Here is a 24,848-nt window from a genome sequence, read left to right on the forward strand (position 1 = left end):
CTAACTCTTCAGAGACCACTCTTCCTATTCCTGCTCTTTGTCCTCCTCCTCTTCCCTGTCCAATTCTTCCTCTTCCTCCTCTTCCTCTTCTTCCTCCCCTTCCAACTCATCTTCCTCTAACTCTGCCTCGTCCTCAGGCTCTCCCTCAACTCCCCTTACTCTGTCTGCATTGTTTGCATCCATTTTTCAAAACGTATAATTTGACCTATGGTCTATTTTTAGGCCTATTCTAAAGCCATCATTGGTTGGTGTTCCAGTAAGTAAAGCAATGAGTGTTTGCAGATGAGGATTTAGTGTGAGGTGTTGATGAATTAGTGTGGCATTCTGATTGGTTTTGTCTGAAAAAGGAAATCAAGATTCTTCCTGTTAGATATTTGTGTGTTACATAGAGAACTGTGTGTTGTGTTTTCAAAAAGTTTTTTTTTTTTTTTTTTTAAATAGAAAACTGAGGATGTTTCCGAGGCACATCAGCTTTCTCAAGGCTTATGTCCTGTTTGCTGTTTAGAGAAATCTCAGCGAACTTCTTCAGATATTCAGTCTGGGTTAGTACTGCTCACCAAGGATGCATTTGTTTGATCAAAAATACAGTAAAAACAATAACATTGTGAAATATTATTATGTATAAAAAAAACAAATTATATGGAAATATATTGTAAAATGTAATTTATTTCTGTGATCAAAGCTGTATTTTCAGCATCATTACTCTACTGTCACATGATCTTCAGAAATCATTCTAATATTCTGATTTGTTATCAGTGTTGGAAAGAGTTGTGCTGCCTAATATTAGGAACCAGTGATACTTTTTTTATTCAGGATTATTTAATGAATAAAAAGTTTAAAAGAACGACTTTTATTCAATATAGAAAGCTTTTCTAACAATATAAGTGTTAACTATTACTTTTTTTTATCATTTTAACACATCCTTTCTGAATAAAATTATGAATTTCTTAATAAATAAATAAATAAATGTACAAACCCCAAACCTTCGAATATCAGTGCATTTTGTTACAAAAGATTTCTATTTTAAATAAATGCTGTTCTTTTTATCTCTTTATTCATCACAAATACCAATCTCAAACTTTTGAAGAATAGTTGCATACCTGATTTATACTGAACAGGAAAAAGACTTGTTTCTTCTCCAGCTTGCCTAGTCTCTAATTAAATTTAAAGGCACGCTGTTTATATTCATTGGTTCGGATTCGGAGTGTCATTTCCGGATAAAGGGGGTTCGAAACTCGCGCCACCTTGTGGGTGTTGTCAGGAATAGTTGAATCAGTCTTAGTACACTGAAAAAAGTAATAAGTAAATTTACTTAATTTTTATTTGGCAAGTTTTTGCACAAGCATTTTTCAAGTAAATTTAACACATTTGGAAATTAAGTAAATCTACTTAACTAAGTTAAGTAAAAAAAATAAAAATAATAATAAGTACATTTTATTGAATACAATTTTATTAAATAATATTCAGTTAATGCGTTTAGCAGACACTTTTATCCAAAGCAACTTACAGTGCATTCACTGTAAAACCCGATAAGTAAACTTTACTCAAACCGTTTGAGTAAATAGATTGCCTTTATTTAAACCATGTAAGTTTTAAAACTTTACGGTCAAGTAATTAAGTGATTAACTAAGTGCTGATTGAGAATTAGTGATGAACAGCTGCTGTTAACAAACAGAATCACTGAAGAAAAGAGAAACACAAGAACTACTACAACTGACTTCAGACACAGACTTAGATGAAATCAACTGAAATAAAATACATGAAATCTCTCAAGATCTGATTAAACAACCTAACAAACATCATCAGCAGCTCCACTTATTAATAACCAGACTGACTTTATTTCTGTCAGACGTCTACAGAAGATCTTATTGAGAATGAACTAAGGTTTAGATGTTGATTTATTGTTTCATTTGAAGTAACCATGTTAGAGATCAGTGTTTGCTTTAGTTGGGCTCTTGACCCTTGACTTCTGTCTTAGTCTTTTCTCTGGCTGTTATAACCATGTGTTTCTAAACCACATTTGTTGTAATTCAAAAGCCCAGAAGAAAAGCCATCAGGTGTTAACCTGTACCTAGGTGTAGATGTTATACTTTATAGCTTTTTTATTTGGATTGCCCGTTTAGTTATTGTAACAACTGTTTTAAAGTTGAGAATTTGGTAAATTATTATTAGGTAACAATATGATGCTCTATCTGAGGCAGGAAGATGGTAAGATTAGAATATATCCTCCTTATCTGGCAATGTAGAATTATCTTCCAATTTATTAATCGCTATGGTGAAAAAATAACTAGAAAAATAACAGTAGTAAATAGTAAAACTATTTGCTACAAATTAGTGTTTATAATTCTGATAATAAATTAAAATAATATGATTATAAATGCCATTTGCAATATAAAGAAGTGGACTGGTTTTGTAAACTTAAAATAACTGATGAGACCGGAAGCCTCGCACAAATAAAACAAAACTTCCTGAATGATTTCTGTGCAGTTTTTGCCATTTCCAGGCCTTATACTTTGACAAACCCCTCATACAATTTTCATCAGATCATCTTCAAATTCGGTGAGGGTCATCATAAGGCCTTTGTGACGTTAAATTTCAAAGATCTTGAGAAAGTTTTATGTTTTTCCATGAAACAGGAAGTTATTCTAACTCATGCAAGCAATGTCCAATCAGCCCCAATCTTTACACGTTTGATGAGTGTTCAGGTCTGAAGACATACCCATGCCCAGATTCTATTATAGTCATAGCGCCACCTGTTGGCAGCAGTGGCGGCTCATAGGGAGAAGCACAGCTTCCCCCAAATTTTGAGGTGAAAATGAGATTGATTTTATGTTAATAAAATTCACAATTAATTTCAGTTCATGTCTCAAATGTATATATTTGTGTTTGTAATTTCATAGTAGTAATACCATTACGTGAAAGCGTCACTTTTCTGTCGCAAATGTTCTGAATCCGCTGATGTAATTACAACCGCTAAGTGATAGAGAGGTGCAAGGGGAGGCCAGGGGAGAGATAAGCTCTTTTTGGTGATCATATGTAGACAGGTTAGCAAAAATAAAACTACTGTAAATAAAAATAAAAATAAAAATATAGCATAGTACAGCTCAATGTTCAGTGGCAGCTGTTTGGCCGGTCCAAGTCCTTCGGATGCAGCCTTTGATATAATGAACTGTAAGGAAGTACATTCAATTAAGTATTCTCAAACAAATATGTAGTACTAAGTTTTATTTTTTTCTCACAGACAGCAACATTAAAAATATAAAGTCTTTTACAACATGATGCTTTTTTGCAGATTAAACTACCAAAAAGTATTTTAAGTAGGCAATTTAAAAATTGAATAACCTTGACCATATTCAGAAGAAAAATGCAATATAAACAGTAGTGCAGCAGTAATGCAAAACCATCCTAATTATTTTTCAGAAAGATACTTTACAAACCTTTACTTTTACTCTCAATTCCTTGAGTATATTAGAGGAGGCAAGATAGTAATTTTACTTAAAGGATAGTTCAGCCAAAAATTAATGTTCTTTAATCATTTACTCAGAGAAAATCCAGACCCTGGTGTTTATCTTTTGTCTGGTAGTGGTACATCATACAGAGTGGTCTCCAGGGTGTTTGACATGTGCCACATTCATTGACCTCCTGAAGACCCCAGAACATACAGAGGCAGGACTGCACTCAAACTGATGTTGTTTTTCTAATGTTAAAACTAAGCTATGTTGTAAAATTACTTTCAGTAATTGAACAATTTGTTTCATTTCAGTCTCATAAAAAAGAATAATGTACTTATGCATTTCATTTTTAACTTACATCACAAAAATCAATAATGTTTCATTGACAATTAAAAAGAGGAGAAATTGAAAAACTGTACCCATTTTTTCCACTGCTAACTCTTGGCTAATAGAGAATGGCTAATAAATTATGTATTTGTTAAGCATTTTCTTAAGAAGAGAGAACAGTCCCTCCATTCTCTCCCTGCTCTCCTGTGCTCTTCTCTACTCTGTCTCTATGGAGTTTGATGTCCTTACTAAGCAGCTCCACTAGCTTCCACTCACTCCCTCACCTATGCATAGTGCCACCTGCTGGCAACAATAAATGACTTGTTTTACACCAAATTTAACAAGCAATGTCCGATCTGCCCCAAACATCACATGTTTGATAAGAGTCCTGGCCTGAACACGTCTAAAGGCATAGTACCACAGCAGGAAGTGACTTGGTTTACAATAGCTTAAGTCTCAGTAAGAACTTCTGTATGCCTCTAGTAGAACGCCGCCTTCACACTGGCAGTTGAAATCAGCTTCGATACGGCTACGAAACGACCGGAAGTCATTCATTTCCTATGGAGATTTGCGAACCGGGTCCGAACAAGTGCGGTGCGAAAAAAATCATGTCCATTGGTCATCCGGATGCGTTAAAAAAATTGAACTCTTGCGAAAGGCTACAGACGGTTCCTATCCGACAATTCCAGCGGAAGTTAGCATTGCTATGGTACTGATAAACAAACCTGAATTCATAACTTTTAATAAGATAAATAATGAGTTTATAACGATAAGTTGTCATGTAGTTTTTTTAATTTTCATGATTTTCTAACATTAATACAAGTTAATACAGTTAAAATGAATAATTATATATCGTGCCCCCCGCTCTCGGACACACTCGGTCTCTCTCGCTCGAGTGCAGGGTTGTTGCAGTCCTATATACCACTATATCACATTTAGCTGACCTGACATGCACATTCAGATACAGACAATATCAATCGTTCTAATCTCTCTGCCATTTTTGTTCTACTTGCTTCCGAAGCTTTCCGATGCTTTTCAGTGGTGTAGTACGACGTCAACTGGGGGAGTATTGCGTATTACAGAGCGGATTTCAACTGCCAGTGTGGCAGCGGCGGAAATAAATAGTTGTTGTTGCATCCGCTGAGATCTTCAAAAATATGACGTCTTTTATCTTCATTTGATTTCCTCTAAGACTGTGTCTGCAGTCAGTTGTTGTTGCTGTGTTTCTGTTCATAATTTTTTTTTCTGCTATCTTCTTTCCTTTAGAGATTCTGCTTGCTAATTGGCTTATTAATGTTGAGATGACTCCATATTTAATATACACAGATTTTGTGGCTCAGATAAGGCCCAGTCTGGTTTACAAACCCGATTCCAAAAAAAAAAGGGGAAATAAGTTGATTTTAAATTTCATGGCATCAACACATTTCAAAAAAGTTGGGACAAGGCCATGAATAACACTGTGTGGCATCCCCTCTTCTTTTTATAACAGACTGCAAACGTCTGGGGACTGAGGAGACAAGTTGCTCAAGTTTAGGAATAGGAATGTTGTCCCATTCCTGTCTAATACAGGCTTCTAGTTGCTCAACTGTCTTAGGTCTTCTTTGTCGCATCTTCATTATGATGCACCAAATGTTTTCTATGAGTGAAAGATCTGCACTGCAGGCTGGCCATTTCAGGACCCGGATCCTTCTTCTACGCAGCCATGATGTTGTAATTGATGCAGTTATAATGCAGTTGGCAACGCTGTGGGTGGGAACGTGCAGATTTAGGGGTCGTGATGGACAGATTCATTGTTGACGTCTCAGTGTGTGGAGAATTCTAAAATTCCAAGCAATTCTAAAAACTTCCTCTACTAAAATACTAGAAAACTTAGAATTGCTTGGAAAAACAATATGTCAAGCTATAGACAGGCTCCCAAAAACTGCCAGGGCCGAGCATATCCAAAAACTCATAGAAAATAACCAACACTATGCAAGGTTTTTATTTAGCACAGTGGCTCGATTGACATAGCCAGACACCACTAAATGTTCCCTCACAGTTACATTGTAATGACTTTATGAATTTCTTCAATGATACAATAGATAGCATCAGAAATACAATAACAAATGTAGATTCTAAAGTGTCTAATACTTCAGTTTCATTAACCAAAGATAAACTGCAGGGCTTCACAACAGGATAGGAAGAGCTAAATAAACGTATCACTGTATCTAAACCAACAACATGTTTATTAGATCCTGTACCCACTAAGTTACTGAAAGAGCTGTTACCTGTAGCAGAAGAACTACACCTTAATAATTTCATTATCCTTGGGTCACATCCCAAAACCATTTAAGCTGGTGGCTATTAAGCCTCTTAAGAAACCACAACTAGATCCTAGTGAACTGGCAAATTACAGACCCATTTTTTCCATTTATGTCAAATTTTTGTAGAAAAAGTTGTGTCTGCTCAGTTGTGCTCCTTCCTGCAAAAAAATGAATATATATCTCTATGAAGAATTGCACAGAAACTGCACTTGTTAAAATTACAAATGATTTGCTTCTTGCATCAGACCAAGGGTGCATCTCATTGCAGGTTTTACATGGTCTTAGTGCTGCATTCAACACCATAGATCATGACATACTCATAGATTGATTACAAAACTATACACGTATTCAAGGATAGGCTCTAAGCTCCAACCAGTCCAATTGCTACCACTTTGTTTATTTAAATGGGGAGTCATCTCATTTATCACCAGTCAAATTTTGGAGTTCCACAAGGATCTGTCCTAGGCCCTGTGCTATTTTCAATATACATGTTGCAATTTGGTAATATTATTAGAAAATACGGGATTAGTTTCCACTGTTATGCCAATGATTCCTCAACTATATATCTCGAGACAAGACCAGATTAAACTTATAAATTAAGCTAACAGTGGGTGTTAAAAATGTAAAAAGTTTGGATGACCAATAATTTTCTTCTATTAAATTCGGTGATATTACTTATTGGACCAAAAAACAATACACAGAATCTCGTAGACTCTTACTTCCTCTAAAGTCAAAAATCTGGGTGTTATATCAGACAGCAAGTTTTCTTTTGAAAAACATATTTCTCCATGTTACAAAAACAACATTAACAATAAACAAGCTACAGGTAGTCCAAAATTCAGCAGCTAGAGTCCTTACCAGGTCAAGAAAATATGATCATATTACCCCAATTTTGCAGTCTCTGCACTGGCTACCTATTAAGTTCCGTATCAGTTACAAAATATTATTACTCACTTATAAGGCCCTTAATGGTTTAGCTCCTGCGTACCTAACTAGTCCTCTACTATGCTACTATCCATCATGCTCCTTAAGGTCATAAAATGCTGGACTTTTGGTAGTACCTGGGAAGGCAAAGTCCACTGAAGGAGGTAGAGTTTTTTCACATTTGGCTCCCAAACTCTGGAATAGCCTTCAGACACACTTCCTCTGTTTAAAAAACACTTCCTCTGTCTACATTAAAAAAACATGTCTTTGGCCAAGCATTCAAATAAGGCATCTCATAAATTTGTACTGCAGTTTTATCTGATCAAATGCACATTATTATTGTTTGGCTTGCGTTAAACTAATTAATTTTACTTGGTTGGAACAGAAGCTATGCTAATTACATCTATATTTGTTTCTTTGTTTTGCCATAGGATTTACACAAGCTCCAGTCTAGAACCAGAACACCTGAGAAGAGATGATGCAACCCCTCAGAGGACCTCAGTTCATGCTAACCCTGAAACAACAACTACCAAATTTTGCTGTTAATAGTGTTCTTCGTCTGTTTGATTATGTCTTTAATTGATTTTTCTATGCATTTCTGCCATATGCACATAAAGTGACTGTAACACATTAAAACTTCATAATCATCGGGTAGAAGGAGGCGGGAACTGGCGGACAATCAAATAAGATTTTAAAAATCAAAATAAACACAAAACAGCGCAGCAGCCCCTCACGGCCGACTGCAGTGCACAAACAAATCCAAAACAAAAACTAAAATCCAGGTATGGTCCTCTGTCGTCCTTCACTGTCGTCGCTCCTGTTTTATATCCTTCCATCTCCTCCCTGGGACTCAAGACCGGTGGGTCGAGCAGGTGTCACTCATTTCCAATCACTCCACCGGCCTCGCCCCATTCCCACGGCTGTCGGCCCCACCCCACTCGTCACACTGACAGTCACCACTGATAAACTACTACTAAATATTGTAGAAACTTAATTTCTGTAACGTTGCTTTGCAATGATTTGTATCGTAAAAAGCGCTATACAAATAAACTTGAATTTAACTGAATTGAATAGAGAAGGCATATAACATGTTGAGTTGTGTTCCATTTTGATGTGTTAACGCATAAAGTTTAGCGCTATACAAATAAACTTGAATTTAACTGAATTGAATAGAGAAGGCATATAACATGTTGAGTTGTGTGCCATTTTGATGTGTTAACGCATAAAGTTTAAAGATTTAGCACAACTACACCACCCTTGATCACAGGGGTCAGCCGTCAATCGTTGTGATGCACTGACAACCAATCAGATTGAAGCAGCTGAGCAAGGAGCGGAAATTATGTCATAGCCAATCAGATTTTTTCATTAATTTATTTGGACCGGGATTCAAATCCCACTCACGCAGGTCTAAACCATTATTTCACAGCTTTGTACCTTTTAATCAAACAAAATTCTAACATCTAACAATACATTAAAGCTGCAAAGTATTTTAAATTTATGTCTTGCCTTTTTGGATTACAAAACAAATGATTATGAATAAATGATTAGTATCAAAATAAATACAGTAAAATAATAGCAGTATACATTACATGGTTATATTAAAAACATGAATGGTTATATTAAATGGCTTTTGAAATGTAAATAAAAGACAATTATATTTAACTCTTAATATTATATTATTCTCATATTCAACAGTAATATTCAAGTACTGAATGAAAATTGATTGATGGAATAATTTAAGTCACACTGAGTATAAATGATTGATTAAATGTTTCTAAAACATTTCTAAAAGCACTCGCGAAGCAATTTGTAATTTTCAGTTGTTTTTATTGAATGCTTTCAGCACTTTTTAAGATCAATTCAAGGTAATAAAATAGAAAGAAAAATTTAATTCTGACAATATAGATATTACAATCTCACACTGAAAAATTTAAGTATACAGTATATACAGTAAATGACAATGTTTTTTTACCTTGCATGGATTTAAACCTGTTGTACAGGACTTATAAACAGTGATAGGAAGCTTTTTCATCTTTCATTTTCATCTTACTGGCTCTTTAAATAAATTATATTAGGGAATATAATTTATTTTTGTTGTTGTTATTGTAAAATGCAGACTCTTTCCAGGTCTTCTCTTCCTCAATGCCCTGATGTTGGTAAATGGAAAAGACTTTAGCAGGGCACTGAACATATTTCAGGAAAGCCTGTGTGTACGTGAGGACTGTTTGGACCATGCTTCAGTTCCATTTCACAAAATCTGCACAAGTGACCAACTTGTTCAGCTTCAGGCCTTTTGTGATTTTGATGTCCTGTTTCTTTGTGTCCTCGAGCTCACTCTAAAGTGCTCCATTTCCATAAAGTCTTGGAATGGCATTCTGGGGTTTGTTAGTTCTTCACCACTGTAAGCATTAAAAACCTTGGTGTTATGAGTTAGAGTGTGGAGCAGGTGCTGCTGGGTTTACATCCACAGGCTTCAGTGTTACCATTGGCTTTCTGGCTGTTTTACTGCCTGCTTTAAAGACTCTTCTCTGGAGTTGTTTAATGATGTAGTGGTGTTCAGCAGTTCGGCAAGGTGCTTGACATACTGTGACATGTAGTTTTGTGGTCTGATGGAGTGTGCTGTTTGGATCCAGAGAGGAATTTTGGACCATTGCTTCATACTCCTGAAGATGTCCTTCTTCTCATGGTGTTTATTAAGCCAGTTGTCAGGTCCAGTACGGGTCGCAGACGAGGCCAGCACAGGCAGAGGTGACATACATGCAGTTCCTATACAGAGAGAAAAAATGATCAATTTCTGCATTCTGAACATTCAGAAGGAGGCATGGGACCCATGAGATGAGGACAGCGGGGACCAGTGGTGTCTGCAACAAGCTGAATATTTAATTTAACGTGTAAGGAAACAAGTTTATGCAGGTTTTATGAAGGTAAAGTTAAGACCTTTGTAATTGAGTCTTATATGTGAGCTGTTACATTTAGCGACTGCTCTTCTAACTCCCTGTTTATGCAATAAACCCTTTTTTATTGTAATAGAAACTATGCAAACTTTCTCAAATCCAGACGTCTGACCGTGTGACGTCACACGGTGGCTTCTTACGTCATCACTTTACCCCTCTCACAATTGTTTGATTGACAGCAGTGCTTCAGCACAGACTGGACTTGTGCCTTACCTCAGACCCGCCCTGTGTGAGCTGACATCGGTCTGAGATGCAGACGAGCATGACTCCTTAACCCCTTTTTCACACCGCAAGTGTGAGCGGCACACGAGCAGTGCGTATTTTTTTTTGCCATCCATGTTAATCAATGAGTGCATTCAGACCGGGAGCAGTAGCCGCGCATGAGCGTCAAGCAGGAGTGTCGCGTGAACAGCAGTGCAGCGGGGGTCTCGGCGTCTGGTCTATTTTTGCTGTGCTGCTCATGCTCAATTAAAGTGAAAGCACACTTTTGATGGACAAAATAAATATGATTTAACACCAAACGTGTGCAAAATGCACAGAATAATGTCTAGTGTTTTAACAATTATAATTATGCCAGAAAAGAAAATTAAGTATAAAAAAAAAGCTATTTACCCATTTCAACTTTTGTAATTAATCGGTTTGGGTGAAAGTATGGTGTATTATTATAAAAACCAATGTAGAAAGAATTATACCCATTGTTTGAAATGGTTATACTGTCTGCCGAACACGCTTTGCAGTGTGAATACTCGCGGATTAACTTACGTTTGGAGAAATGAAAGAAGTGCACCCTATTTTACAGGGTGTGGGCCACTTCTGGGTCAGAGGAAACTGTTTATGTATGCTTTCAGTGAATGCGCCAGTTTTGGGCCGGGGACCCAGCCAGAACTGGGCCAGAACCAGAGCAAGGATACGGCCCATAGGTGGGCCAGACAAATTTTGCTATCTGGGATGCGTTTATATTTGCGCGAATCCTTCATGATCCAGCCTGAGTATAATGCATTTAAATGAATCATGGCAAATAGGCTTTCCTAATAATGTGCTAATTAGCAAGTTTCACAATGAATGTGGTCAAAGTAAACAGTCTCTCAGAGAGCAGATCAGGAGAAAGGGGCGGAGTCAGCAGAGCTCATTAGCATTAAAGGAGAAACCCACAAACCAGCCTGTTTTGAAAAGAGCTGTTTTTGACTGGGTAAAGAAAAGGTGTCTTTTACACTAACATTGAGAAATTTTAAACAAACTATGGTACAGACTTTTCATTAAGACCCTAAATAACCATATCAACTTTGGCATTATATGACCCCTTTAACACAAAACAAAAAGTAATCGAGAAACATCTGACTGTATTTTGTGAACATTATACAGTATACCAGATATATACCAGAGACCATAGAGTCTAGTCGTTATTTACAGGAAATATAAAAGAGAGGGATAAGTAATAAGACATAAGAAATGGAACAGTGTTAACAGGACATGGAGAACTGAACATACTGGAATACAGTCGGAGTGAACAAGTCAATACATTTGACATCATATGACTTATGTCTTATATTTAAGCATGTCCTTCACTTATGAAATAACTTACCGTTAATAAAATGACAGATTTTTGATGAAATCACAGCACCGGACACAATGCACATTAAGAAAAAAATGCTTTCAATGCAGGAGTTTATTGGAAGTTAATTTATATAACAGTAAATCAAAAGACCAGAAGCATATTCAATCGTTTGCTTACTCTGAGGAAAATAAAACCTTAGACATTCACATTTGTAATAAAGCGAAAAAAAAAAAAAAACAGATGCTTGCTCCTGAAAACACTTTGTTTTTAGGGCACATGTTTGATCTTCATGCTGATGTATTTCATACCGACAGCAAAATTATTCTTCCAGGTATACCAAACATTTCCAATGGCATAAATGGTGGGATCTTCACCCCACAAATACACACCATTGGGGTTTGTGTAGTGACAGCGATTGTACCAAAATGCCCCTAGGAACGTTTTGGCACAGTTTCTTGGATCGCTTTCTTGGTCCTTGTCAAAGGTGGAAAACTTCTGTCCATTATGGGTGAACAAAGAGTCACCTGCAAAGAGGATCATTTGTGATGTTAACATCTTATTTATAATTTATTTACAACATATTTATGATTTATATTTAATTTCTTTGCTGACACTGCTGATTATTCAGAATGATGTATGTCTATACAGGGAACCCTCTCTACATTACTGTAATATTACATGTTAAAGGGGTCATATGACGTAGCTAAAAAAAAAACATTTTGTGAATTTGGTGTAATGCAATGTGTTTATGCAGTTTAAGTGAGAGGAGACACGTTTTAAGTGTGCACACTTTCTCTGGGTGAGAGCAGCGTGTATCGGAGCAATCACGTCTGGTTTTGTGACACAGCAAAGGAAATCTGCATGCTAACAGAGAGATTCGCCCTCGTGCATTATTTTAATGTGCTTTTGACTTACATTAACGCGCTCTCACTGCTGACCGTTTACACATACTTTATAATCACTGCAAAAGTACGTGTGAACCTGTACAATATATAACAAATCTATTTCAACACCCTAGGCACTGCTACAATTAATGAGCTTTATGACCAATGCATGGCAAAAAAGAAAATAGTCCATGGGCACGGGATTTATACGTTTTTGCCATAAGACTAGAAATTTTGTAACACCTTTACTATAGTGATTATTTTGACTTGTGTCTGTTCTAGAGTCGTTACAACTCTTTGATAAAGCTCTAATTAGTTTTCTTTTGGAAATAGGTTTCAAATTAATCCTGAATGCACTTATGCATTAAAATCCCATATCGCACAGCGCTAGTTCATTCAATAAATACAGTTAACAATCTAGAGTACTAAGTTATTAACCCAACAATAGCGGGGTCAGTTAATTTTTTTTCGCAGTGGGCCGCACAAACATATGTGTTTGGTTGTGTGGGCCGCGAGTTGAAAAAGGTTGGGAACCACTACTGTTGATAGTTAGAGTCAAAATTCAAAAAGTTGAGTAGGTTGAGATGAGGCAGTTCAAACATCGGTAACTGAGGAGGATTTCTATATCCTGTTTCTCAACACTATTACAGTGCTCTTACAAGGTGAGCTCATGGGTGCACATTCAGCTAACAGATTTTGGTTATAAGAACCTTCTCCAAACAAACAACTGACTTCCAGGCACAGCCTTCAATGAAATCATCTGAAATACAAAATATAGAAAATCTTTTGTTATCTCAGCAGAGAATGTTTAAACAACTCCACAAACAGCATCACCAACTTCTCTCATTATTAACCACACTGACTTTATTTCTGTCAGACATCTACAAAACCGCTTATTGAGAATTAACAGATTTTTATGATGATGTTTTATTGTTTCATTTGACGCTACCATCAAGGTGATTCATGTTTGCTATAGTAGGGATCTCGACCCTTGACTTTATAACATTATATTTTTGGAGGGTTGCTGTAACTGTGTTTGTAAAGCATATTTGTTATGGCAAGAAATACCAAAACGAGTGCAACCAGGTGATATCGGTTTGTTATTGATGATAACAAAATCTTCATCTGGATTTAGATGCAGTCTTTGTGAGGAGTTATTCATCTCTAGTTATTATTATAGTAGCTCTTTGACTATACAGTATAGGACCAACAGTGTAATCATTTATGAAGGATTTTAAAATCATTATAATTCACAAGCATTTTTAACTGCGGTGTCATTTAAAAACAAAGAGAGAGAAAAAAAAAAAAACTATGTATGAATCTCAACAATGATGACAATAAAAAGCTTCATTCTGCAGTGCATGCTGGGTACCTAGTTTCTGTGCAGTGAGTGTACTTTGACCTCACATTAGTATGAACACACATTGAGGACACTTTTAGCTCACTGTGACCTCACATTGTGACCTGTATGAAGAACTTTATGTCAATAATCAGTTAAATATATGAACAAAACAAAACAGATTTGAAAGTACGTGAGTAAGTAATTTGTTCAAGTGTGACTTTATTAATGCATTTTCAAGAGTATAAATGAAAGTGTCCTACCTGCTCCTCCATTTTTGAATCCTGTAACTTGTAGTTTATACCCATCGGATTCAGGACCCACAGAGAAGAATGTGTACAGAGCAAAACCCTTCCTTCCTTTGAAGTCCTCCAGATCCACTCTCAGCATGTACTTTCTTTTGCGTGTCAGCTGGTACATGTTCTCCAGCCCTGTTCACACACACAGATGAAGAACATTTTCAATCAAACACTGGACTTGAACATCCACATAAACAAAACGTTCAACCAAACAAACACTGGAAATGAACATCCATTCAAATACACGTGAAGAACACCTAAATCCAAACACTGATCAATATAATGGTGAAATATCAATATAATGGTGACTTTAAAATTGTGAATTTCTCCTTTGGTGATTCTGCTCATTACTAGCAGGTGTCTTCAACAATGGTCAATCATCTCTCAATCAATTAATTATCGCATTAACTTTAACTCTGATTCAGTGTTAATTTACCATTCTTATTTTAACACCTTAACACTCTTGACTGTGGTCTCACATGTACTCCCAGGAGAGTTAATTTCACATTGGATTTACACAAGTCCAACAGACAAACATTCTGGTAAATGTGCTATCCAACAAGAAGCACTTTAGAAAAGTTGAAATTACAGTTATCAGAACTCATGGGGTTTTAAAAGAGAATACAAATTGCTAACTAAATACAACCCTGGATATTTTATATAATTTTGAAATGAATGTGCAAACCCACAACCTCATGCCTAAATGTAGCCCATATCACTACTGACAGTATGCCTTCAGTCGTCTTTTATATTATCATACTATTCATATTATCATAATCTATTTTACATAGTGTCTTCATTTACTACATAACCAGGGTTGATTGTTCAGTAGCCGTATCACATATTGATTTAAATCACTAATTTCTGTTATTGGATGACCTAATCAATAAAAACGCAACATGGAAACATATAATCAACAGCTACATCGGAGAAAGAGGAAAGCCACCATCAGCTGAATTTCGGGGGCTGAGGGGGTTGCTCTGTCCAGTTTCTCTCATTTAATTCATTTGTTTATTTTAAACATTATGTGTACTACAACTTCAGAATTACATTCATACTGTATAGACTGAGATGTAAAGAACTTTGGACTGTCAACAGTGATAAGGTGTAGATAAAAGTGGTCCAGACCAACCTTACGAAGGTAAGATTTACAGGAGGTAGAATGTTTCGGGAAACACATTAACAATAAGGTACAGCTTAAGGTATAACGAAGTGGACTTAGTGTTTTGGGAAATGCAGCCTATATTTTTACTGGAAATGTGTACTTGTTGCAAAAAAAAGCAAAAAGCAAAATGCAAACAAAATGTAAAAAAGTATTTTAAAATTAATTATTTATATTAATTAAAATTCAAGCAAAATATATATATTTTCTCTTGTCCTGTCTTGACATCGAGCACATTTTATGTTAAATATAGTATACATTTTTATTTAGTTATTATATATATATATATATATATATATATATATATATATATATATATATATATATATATATAGTACAGACCAAAAGTTTGGAAACATTACTATTTTTAATGTTTTTGAAAGAAGTTTCTTCTGCTCATCAAGCCTGCATTTATTTGATCAAAAATACAGACAAAACATTAATATTGTGAAATAATATTACTACTTAAAATAATAGTTTTCTATTTGAACATACTTTAAAAAAATAATTTATTCCTGTGATGCAAAGCTGAATTTTCAGCATCATTATTCCAGTCTTCAGTGTCACATGTAACATCCAGTCTATCACATGATCGTTTAGAAATCATTCTAATATTCTTATTTAGTGTTTGAAACAGTTCTGCTGTCTAATATATATAAAAGTTTAAAAAGAACTGCCTTTATTCAGTATATTTTCTTTACTATCACTTTTTAACAATTTAACACATCCTAGCTCAATAAAAGTATTGATTTTATTTAAAAGAAAGAAAGAAAAAAATGACTGACCCCAAATTACTGACCAGTAGTGTATATTGTTATTACAAAATATTTATATTTTAAAAACATAGCTTCTTCTTTATTTTCTAATTATTTTTTATTTTTTATCCTTTTTATTCATCAAAGTATCCTTAAAAAGTATCACATGTTCTGAAAAAATATTAAGCAGCAGAACGTCTCGGTTACGTACGTAACCCTCGTTCCCTGATGGAGGGAACGGAGACGTTATGTCGACCGACAAATGGGGTCTCACTTGGGAGGCCAATCATCTCTGATTTTAAGAGAAAACGCCAATGAAATTGGCAAGTGGATTAACACACCTGAGCCACTCCCCGTGCCAGCGGGTATAAATAGGGCGACAGGTGCATCCACTCATTAGGTTTTACGCTGAGGAGCCGAGAACGTGTCCCGGCAACAGCGAATGGTTCAAGGTTGTGGCATGGGGACATAACGTCTCCGTTCCCTCCATCAGGGAACGAGGGTTACGTACGTAACCGAGACGTTCCCTATCTGTCGGTCACTACGAGTTATGTCGACCGACAAATGGGGTCCTATGGAAAACGCCATAACCTGAACCCCGTCACAACCCTGAGGCGCTGCAATTGTTGACAAGCCTTGGCGTGCCACAAAAGCTACACTTGAGGTCGTAACCTTCCCAAAGCCCCAGCGCAAATTCACTGACCTTGGTACCGAAGGGGCCAAAGGGTGAGTACATCGCTGCTGGAGAAGGCCATGCTGCTGTTCCGCCCACATAAAGTAAATGGAAGGGATTTCAACCTTCGGTGAAAGACAGCTTCAAATCTTCCCTATTTGTTCTTTCAGCTGGCAAGACAATGGGGAAGCGAGCCTTTAGGAAAGGCCGCTACGGAGACCACATCCTACCTGTAGGGAGGTGACATGTGGATATACCGATATGGACTGACCCAGGGGGCAGTACTACATATGGAAGGGGTCTCTGAGGCAGGTCCTACCTTGGAGTAGGGATGGAACGGCTGCCAGAAGAGACTGACAGAACGGTCTGTCAAGGGAAGACACGGGTTTGCCAAGAGGGAAACCTTACCGTGGAAGAATACACATATGGGATTACCCGTAGGGAACCCAGCCATATGGACACCTAGCCCAGTACAGGGGCTGACCGAACTCCGGGCATGCTAACGCCAGTACTGGGCCTGGCGACAGACTGCTCCGCCAAGTCTGACGCCGAGGGTGCTGGAGGATGCTCGACCAGGGTACGCCAACCGGGGAACTCTACTGGGAGAAGAAGGCGCTCACATCCCCGTGTTAGGGGGAATGGCGCAGCAAGCGAGACACCCAGCCAGCCCTTCCCGCCAATTACCTGTTACCCAACACACGGGAAGAAACTGGCTCTACACGGAGGTTGTAAAACCTCGCAAAAGTGTTAGGTGTCGCCCAGCCCGCAGCTCGACAGATGTCTGCCAGAGAGGCGCCGTGCGCCAATGCATAGGAGGAGGCCACACTCCGTGTGGAGTGGGCCCTCACCCCCAGGGGGCACGGCTCGCCTTGGGAATGGTAAGCCAAGGCGATGGCGTCCACTATCCAGTGGGCCAACCTCTGCTTAGAGACAGCCTTCCCCTTCTGCTGACCTCCAAAGCAGACCAGGAGCTGCTCAGAGCTTCTGAAGCTCTGGGTGCGGTCCACGTATATGCGAAGCGCTCTTACGGGACACAGCAACGACAAGGCTGGATCTGCCTCCTCCAGGGGCAGCGCTTGCAGGTTCACCACCTGGTCTCGGAAGGGAGTGGTGGGAACCTTGGGCACGTATCCAGGCCGGGGTCTCAGGACAACGTGAGAGTAGGCCGGCCCAAACACAAGGCACTCTTCACTTACCGAAAATGCTTGGAGGTCCCCGACCCTCTTGATGGAAGTGAGCGCGATCAGGAGCGCTGTCTTGAGAGACAGGAACTTCAGCTCAACCGAATCCAGCGGCTCAAAGGGACCCCTCTGAAGTCCCGCCAGGACAATAGAGAGGTCCCAGGAGGGAATCAGGGGTGTCCTAGGAGGATGTAACCTTCTGGCACCCCTCAGGAACCTAACGATCAGGTCATGCCTCCCCAGGGACCGGCCGTCCACTGCATCGTGATGTGCTGCAATGGCAGCCACATACACCTTCAGGGTGGAGGGTGACAGCCCACGCTCCAGCCTACCTTGCAGGAAAGAAAGCACGACTCTGACCGGGCATCTCCGGGGGTCTTCTCGGTGAGAAGAACACCAATTCGTGAACAGACTCCACTTCAGAGCATAGGCCTGCCTCGTAGAAGGGGCTCTAGCCTGAGTGATAGTGTCTACCACCGCTGGGGGCAGATCACTTAGGTCTGCCGCGTCCCGTCTAGAAGCCACACGTGGAGGTTCCAGAGATCTGGACGCGGGTGCCAAATGGTGCCAAGCCCCTGAGAGAGAAGGTCTCTCCTCAGGGGGATGCGCCAGGGAGGGGCTGTCACGAGGAGCATGAGTTCCGAAAACCAGGTCCGGGTGGGCCAGTAAGGCGCAACCAACAGGACCTGTTCCTCGTCCTCCCTGACCTTGCACAGTGTCTGTGCGAGCAGGCTCACTGGGGGAAACGCATACTTGCGTAAAGCCCGAGGCCAGCTGTGTGCCAGTGCATCTGTGCCCAGGGGGGCCTGGGACAGGGAATAGTACAGCTGGCAGTGGGAGGACTCGTGGGAAGCAAACAGGTCTACCTGGGCTTCCCCGAATCGACTCCAGATCAGCTGGACCGTCTGGGGATGGAGTCGCCATTCCCCGGGGAAAGTGAGCTGTCGTGAGAGCGCGTCGGCTGCACGATTGAGTAACCCGCCTTGTCGGTTGATGTACGAAACAGCCGCAGTGTTGTCCGTGCGGACCAACACGTGCTTGTCCAGCACTAGTGGACGAAACCGTCGCAAAGCTAGATGCACTGCCAGCAACTCCAGGCAGTTGATGTGCCAAAGCAGTCGAGGTCCTGTCCAGGACCCTGAGGCTGCCTGCCCGTTGCATGTCGCGCCCCAGCCCGAGTTGGAGGCATCTGTTGTGACAACAACGTGCCGGGACACTTGTTCTAAGGGCACGCCGGCCCGTAGAAAGGCAAGGTCCGACCAAGGGCTGAATAGGCGGCGACACATCAGTGTGATGGTGACACGATGTGTACCGCGGCGCCATGCCCATCTCGGGACTCGGGAGTGTAACCAGTGCTGAAGTGGTCTCATATGAAGCAATCCGAGCGGCGTGACTGCGGCTGCGGATGCCATATGCCCCAGGAGCCTCTGAAAGTGTTTCAGCGGTACCACTGTCCTGCCTCTGAAGGAACTCAGGCAGTTCAGCACTGAGTGGGCACGCTCGCTGGTGAGACGTGCCGTCATACTCACCGAGTCTAACTCCATACCGAGATAAGAGATTCTCTGCACAGGGGAGAGCTTGCTCTTCTCTCGGTTGACCTGAAGCCCCAACTGACTGAGGTGCCGAAGCACGAAGTCCCTGTGATCGCACAACTCTTCTCGGGACCGGGCCACAATGAGCCAGTCGTCGAGATAGTTGAGGATCCTGATGCCCACTTCCCAAAGTGGGGCAAGGGCGCCCTCCGCGACCTTCGTGAAGACACGGGGGGACAGGGAGAGCCCGAAAGGGAGGACCTTGTACTGCCATGCCTGACCCTCGAAAGCAAAGCGCAGGAACGGTCTGTGACGAGGGAGGATAGAGACATGAAAGTACGCGTCTTTCAGGTCGATCGCTGCAAACCAGTCCTGGGGCTGGACGCATTTGATAATGCGTTTCTGCGTCAACATCCTGAACGGGAGCTTGTGTAGGGCCCGATTCAAGACTCGCAGATCCAGGATAGGTCGAAGGCCACCGCTCTTCTTGGGCACGATGAAGTAAGGGCTGTAAAACCCCGTCCTCATCTCGGCTGGAGGGACCGGCTCGATTGCATCCTTCGCCAGGAGGACAGCAATCTCCTCGCGCAAGACAGGGGCGTCCTGGACTGCCACCGAAGTCTCGAGCACGCCATTGAACTTGGGGGGTCGCCGGGCGAATTGAATCGCATAGCCGAGTCGAACCGTCCGGATGAGCCAGCGTGACGGGTTGGGCAGCGCAAGCCACGCTCCCAGATACCGTACAAGTGGCACCAAAGGGACAGTCGACATACCCGCAGTGGTGCAGCGATGGGGAGTCGTGCCGGAAGGCCCAGAAGGCACTGCGTCCTGGGTCATCGCAACCACACTCCTCGTGTTCCCGGAGGAACTGGCCAGAGACGCGTGGAGAGGTGTTGCGTCTCCGAACCGCGACCTCTTGGCCGCTGGCGAAAGGGGGCGTCGTGGGTGAGAGTGAGGAAGCTGTGCGTCGCTCATTGTCAAGCCACGAGCCTTGCAACTCGGAGGAAGGAGAATTTGCTCTTTTATTGAAAATGTGGGTACCACTGGCCGTCCGGCCAGTGGCGGAACAGAACAAAACAGAAACTGAAGATTCTCCGCCCGGCCCTCCTCCGGGGGAAGGAGTGGCGCTGTCTTCGCCATCTCCTGAAGAGCAGTTCTCCGCATCTCCGAGTTGCCCGTGTCAGGGCCGCTTGGTCGACTTCCTCGAGGACTTCGCGGCCGGGAGTGACACGGGGGGCGCCGCTCTCCTGCGCGGGGCTCGACGCGCCGGCCTCGAAGAACTCTCGGCACGGGGCGGAGCTGGTGTGGAGGACGCAGGGGGGCGCCCACGGCGACGAGCAGGCTGAGGCGCTACCCGCGACGGAACGGTGGCAACCGGAGAGACACGTCGGGGCAAGATGTGCTGGATGGCCTCAGTCTGCTTCTGTTCCGCCGAGAACTGCTGGGCAAAGTCCTCGACAGTGTCGCCGAACAGGCCTGCCTGGGAGATGGGAGCATCGAGAAAGCGAGCCTTGTCCATGTCTCTCATCTCAGCCAGGTTCAGCCAGAGATGCCGCTCCTGGACCACCAGCGTGGACATCGCCTTCCCGAGGGACCGCGCCGTGACCTTCGTCGCCCGTAAGGCGAAGTCAGTCGCCGTGCGCAGCTCCTGCATCAACCCCGGGTCGGTACCACCCTCGTGCATAGCTTTGAGTGCCTTGGCTTGGTGTACCTGCAGGATAGCCATGGCATGCAGGGCAGAGGCAGCTTGGCCCGCAGCACTGTAAGCCTTGGCAGCGAGCGCGGCCGACAGCTTACAGGCCTTGGACGGGAGACGCGGACGATTCCTCCAAGTGGCGGCGTTTTGCGGGCACAAGTGCACCGCAACCGCCCTCTCCACCTGGGGAACCTCCACGTACCCCCTGGCTGCCCCGCCGTCGAGGGTGGTGAGGATGGAAGAGGGAGACGAGCGGCTTCTGGCCGTGAAAGGGGCCGTCCACGACTTCGTCACCTCTTCATGCACCTCCGGGAAGAAAGGCACCGGAGCAGAACGAGGTTGTGAGCCGCGTCCCGCGCCGAGAAACCAATCATCCAGCCGCGAGGGCTCGGGACTGGGCGGTGTGGTCACCTCCAGCCCGATACTCACGGCTGCCCGGGCAAGCATGGCCGACAGCTCCAAGTCAGATTCGGCAGTGGCGACAACACCCGAGGGGGGCAGCTCCACCCAACCCTCATCCTCAGAGGTCGATAACCCATCCCCCGATGCCGCGATCGACATCTGATCTTCGGGCGGCGCACCGAAAGACACGCTGGGACCGCCGTGAGACGGCCCAGCAGAATCAATCGGCAGCTGCACGGGACAGGCGCTGCGGGAGGAGTGAGAGGTCCGTGGGGCGTGGCCCGGCGGAGAAGCTCTCACTGTAATCCTCAGATCTCCCAGAGCGCCAGCCGGCGGCCCTCTGCTCGAGCCAGAGAGACCGGGACGGGTGGCGACAGAGGGGTCTGCTGCACTCCCCTTGAGGAGTGAGAGACGCGATCGCAGCGCTGCCATGTTCATACGCCCACAATAGACGCATGAATCATCCACGAGCGCAGCCTCAGCGTGTTGGACGCCCAGACACTGCAGACAACGCTCGTGACCGTCAACCGAAGACAGGAAACGACCGCATCCAGAAGGACACGGACGAAACGGCATCTTGAAAAAGACGCGAATCGTCCGTGATTTGCTCTTTTAGAGAACTGTCTCTTTTAGCCGAAGCGCCCAGGGGAATCGCCGCTCGCAGGGACACCACTGTAACGCGCCGTCACACCGACCAGGAACAGCTCTACCGAAAACAAAGATGAATGGCTTTGTAGTGATCTTCTTCATCGACTACTCGGCTCCGAAGCAAAAATCTAATGAGTGGATGCACCTGTCGCCCTATTTATACCCGCTGGCACGGGGAGTGGCTCAGGTGTGTTAATCCACTTGCCAATTTCATTGGCGTTTTCTCTTAAAATCAGAGATGATTGGCCTCCCAAGTGAGACCCCATTTGTCGGTCGACATAACTCGTAGTGACCGACAGATAGGGAACTGTTTTCCAACTTTGATAATGAATCATCATATTAGAATGATTTCTAAAGGATCATGTGATAATGATCCAAAAAATTCAGCTTTGCATCACAGAAATAAATGATAATTTAAAGTATAATAAATGTAAAAACAATTATTTTTAATTGTAATAATATATCACAATATTCATTTTTTTTCTGTATTTTTGATCAAATAAATGCAGGCTTGATGAGCAGAAGAAACTTCTTTCAAAAACATTAAAAATAGTATTGTTTCCAAACTTTGGTCTGTACTTTACATATATACTCCATTAACCCAAAACCAAAAAGACATTACCCAGCCAGTATTCACTCTCCACATTCCCAAATCCTCTCTTGTACTGATTCCATGGCCGGTAGAAATTCACACTGCCATCCATTCTCCTCTGAATCACCTGGGGTGGGTTTATATAGAATAAATTATTTATAATATATGTTATGATGTGTGTTGATCTAAATGATCTAAAGTCACATTCGTACCGTCCATCCTCCGTTTTCTTCATCTTTCCCACCTGAAATCATCTGACAGTAAACCCAGACAGGAATGTCCCCTGCTGGATAGATGGAGTAAATCCCACTGACTTTCTCTCCTGACTTATAGATGTCAGAGCAGTCAACCGGATAGAATTCATCAGAAACAGACTCAGTAAACCCCATGAAAACAGAGAGCAGAGCCGCGACAAACACTGCCATCTACAAAGAGACACGACTGATCATCATCCTCATTTATGATGATCAAATCACACTGACATCATGATCAACACTAAATAAATGCTTCATTCATTCATTCAACATTAAGGAAACATGAACTTACTGCCATCTTCTTTTACGGAAATCTTAACTTTGCTTGAAGAATCTTGAAAGTAAAAACAATTTTGATGAATGATTATCTGAACGTTGTATAAATTTCTGAATGTTTTGTGAATTAAATAATTTGAGAGTAAAACAGTAACTCACCGCTTTTGTAGTGATGTTGTTCAATGGGTCACACACACTATTATATCTGTCAGATCAGGTTCCTCCTCTGCGTTTAGATAAAAAAAAAAAAAAAAAAAAAATATATATATATATATATATATATATATATATATATATATATATATATATATATATATATATATATATATATATATATATATATATTTATATATATATATAAATATATATATAAATATATTTTACCCACCCACCCACCCACCCGATTCTTGGCACAAATCAAGTTATAATGTCCTGTCAGTTTATTTATTTGTTTATTTATTTACAATCTGTTGTTTTTACACAATGGCCTAAAGGTTATCAGTAAGAGCATCTGTAACATCTGCCGTTTGAGTCACTCTTGCACTGCACAATGTTGAAATACTATTGCTTCACTAAAACTTGGACTCTTGTCATGCAGTTTGAAATTGTTTTGTTACACTACTAAAATAAGTTTAGTATTAATTGGTTTTAAGTAATAGGCTGCCTGTGCTCCTGTATTCAATGTTATTTTCTTTTTTATCTTGTTGTCCAACTTCATGCAAAGGTAATCCCACCACTGCCAGGACAGCCTTTGGGGCAGCTGTGGCCTAATGGTTAGAGAGCCACACTAGTTACCAGAAGGTCAGCAGTTTGAGTCTCGGTGCTGGCAGGAATTGTATGAGGTAAGGAGTTAATGAACAGTGCTCTCTTCTACCCTTAATACCCATGACTGAAGTGCCCTTGAGCAAGGCACTGAACCCACAGTTGCTCCCCGGGCGCTGGATCTATAGCTGCCCACTGCTCTGTGTGTGTGTTCACTTCTCACTGCTCTGTGTGTGTGTGTGCACTTGGATGGGTTAAATGCAGCGCACCAGTTCTGAGTATGGGCTACCATACTTGGCAAGTGCATTGATCTGATCTGGACTATGTAGAGGCAATGGCCATGAAAATAATGTTTGATGGCCTAAAAAGGTTTGTTTCAATTAACATTATAAAACAATGAGCTAATTTTGTGATCATTTTTGCAAAAATAAAAAAATGGTTCATCACAAAACCATGTTATCAGCATCATGTGAAGTCATGTTCTTCTGTGGAGGGCATTTTGTACACTTTATGGCAAATGCTTATTTTTTTCTATATTTGATCTCCAATGGTCTGTTGTCAAGGAGCATACTATTTTAATTGCTTATTGACTGTGTTAATTGTTATGGTTTGCACAATTTTTATGAATTTCATTTAAATAAGTATACAAATTTGAGGTTAACTGGTCAGAACTCACAAATCAAAATGGAAAATGTTGACTCACAGGGCTGCACACGCTCACGCATTCAGCGTGGGACTCACACAATTGACACTTTTCTCACGCTGTCTTTCACACATTTTCTCACGCAGTCAAAACTTTAATAATAGGACATAAAAAACTACTTTAGTAAACTCTAGTAGTACACGTTCAAAGCAAAGGTGTGAATCCTCAAAATCTT

At 41.4% G+C, this 24,848-nt stretch overlaps 1 protein-coding gene across 1 annotated transcript; it reads right to left on the reverse strand.

Annotated features, from left to right (window-relative positions):
* Positions 1-11,747: 11,747 nt before the first annotated feature.
* Positions 11,748-23,267, reverse strand: LOC113059637 (microfibril-associated glycoprotein 4-like). Its single transcript, XM_026228176.1, has 5 exons — positions 23,225-23,267; positions 22,891-23,103; positions 22,709-22,805; positions 14,002-14,169; positions 11,748-12,039 (listed from the first exon to the last, which is right to left on the reverse strand). Exons 1-5 carry the CDS (start codon positions 23,228-23,230, stop codon positions 11,783-11,785), a joined length of 741 nt encoding a protein of 246 aa, XP_026083961.1. The 5' UTR covers positions 23,231-23,267; the 3' UTR covers positions 11,748-11,782.
* Positions 23,268-24,848: the final 1,581 nt, after the last annotated feature.

This window comes from Carassius auratus, chromosome 41, assembly GCF_003368295.1.
Source record: "Carassius auratus strain Wakin chromosome 41, ASM336829v1, whole genome shotgun sequence".
NCBI classification, from domain to species: Eukaryota; Metazoa; Chordata; class Actinopteri; order Cypriniformes; family Cyprinidae; genus Carassius; species Carassius auratus.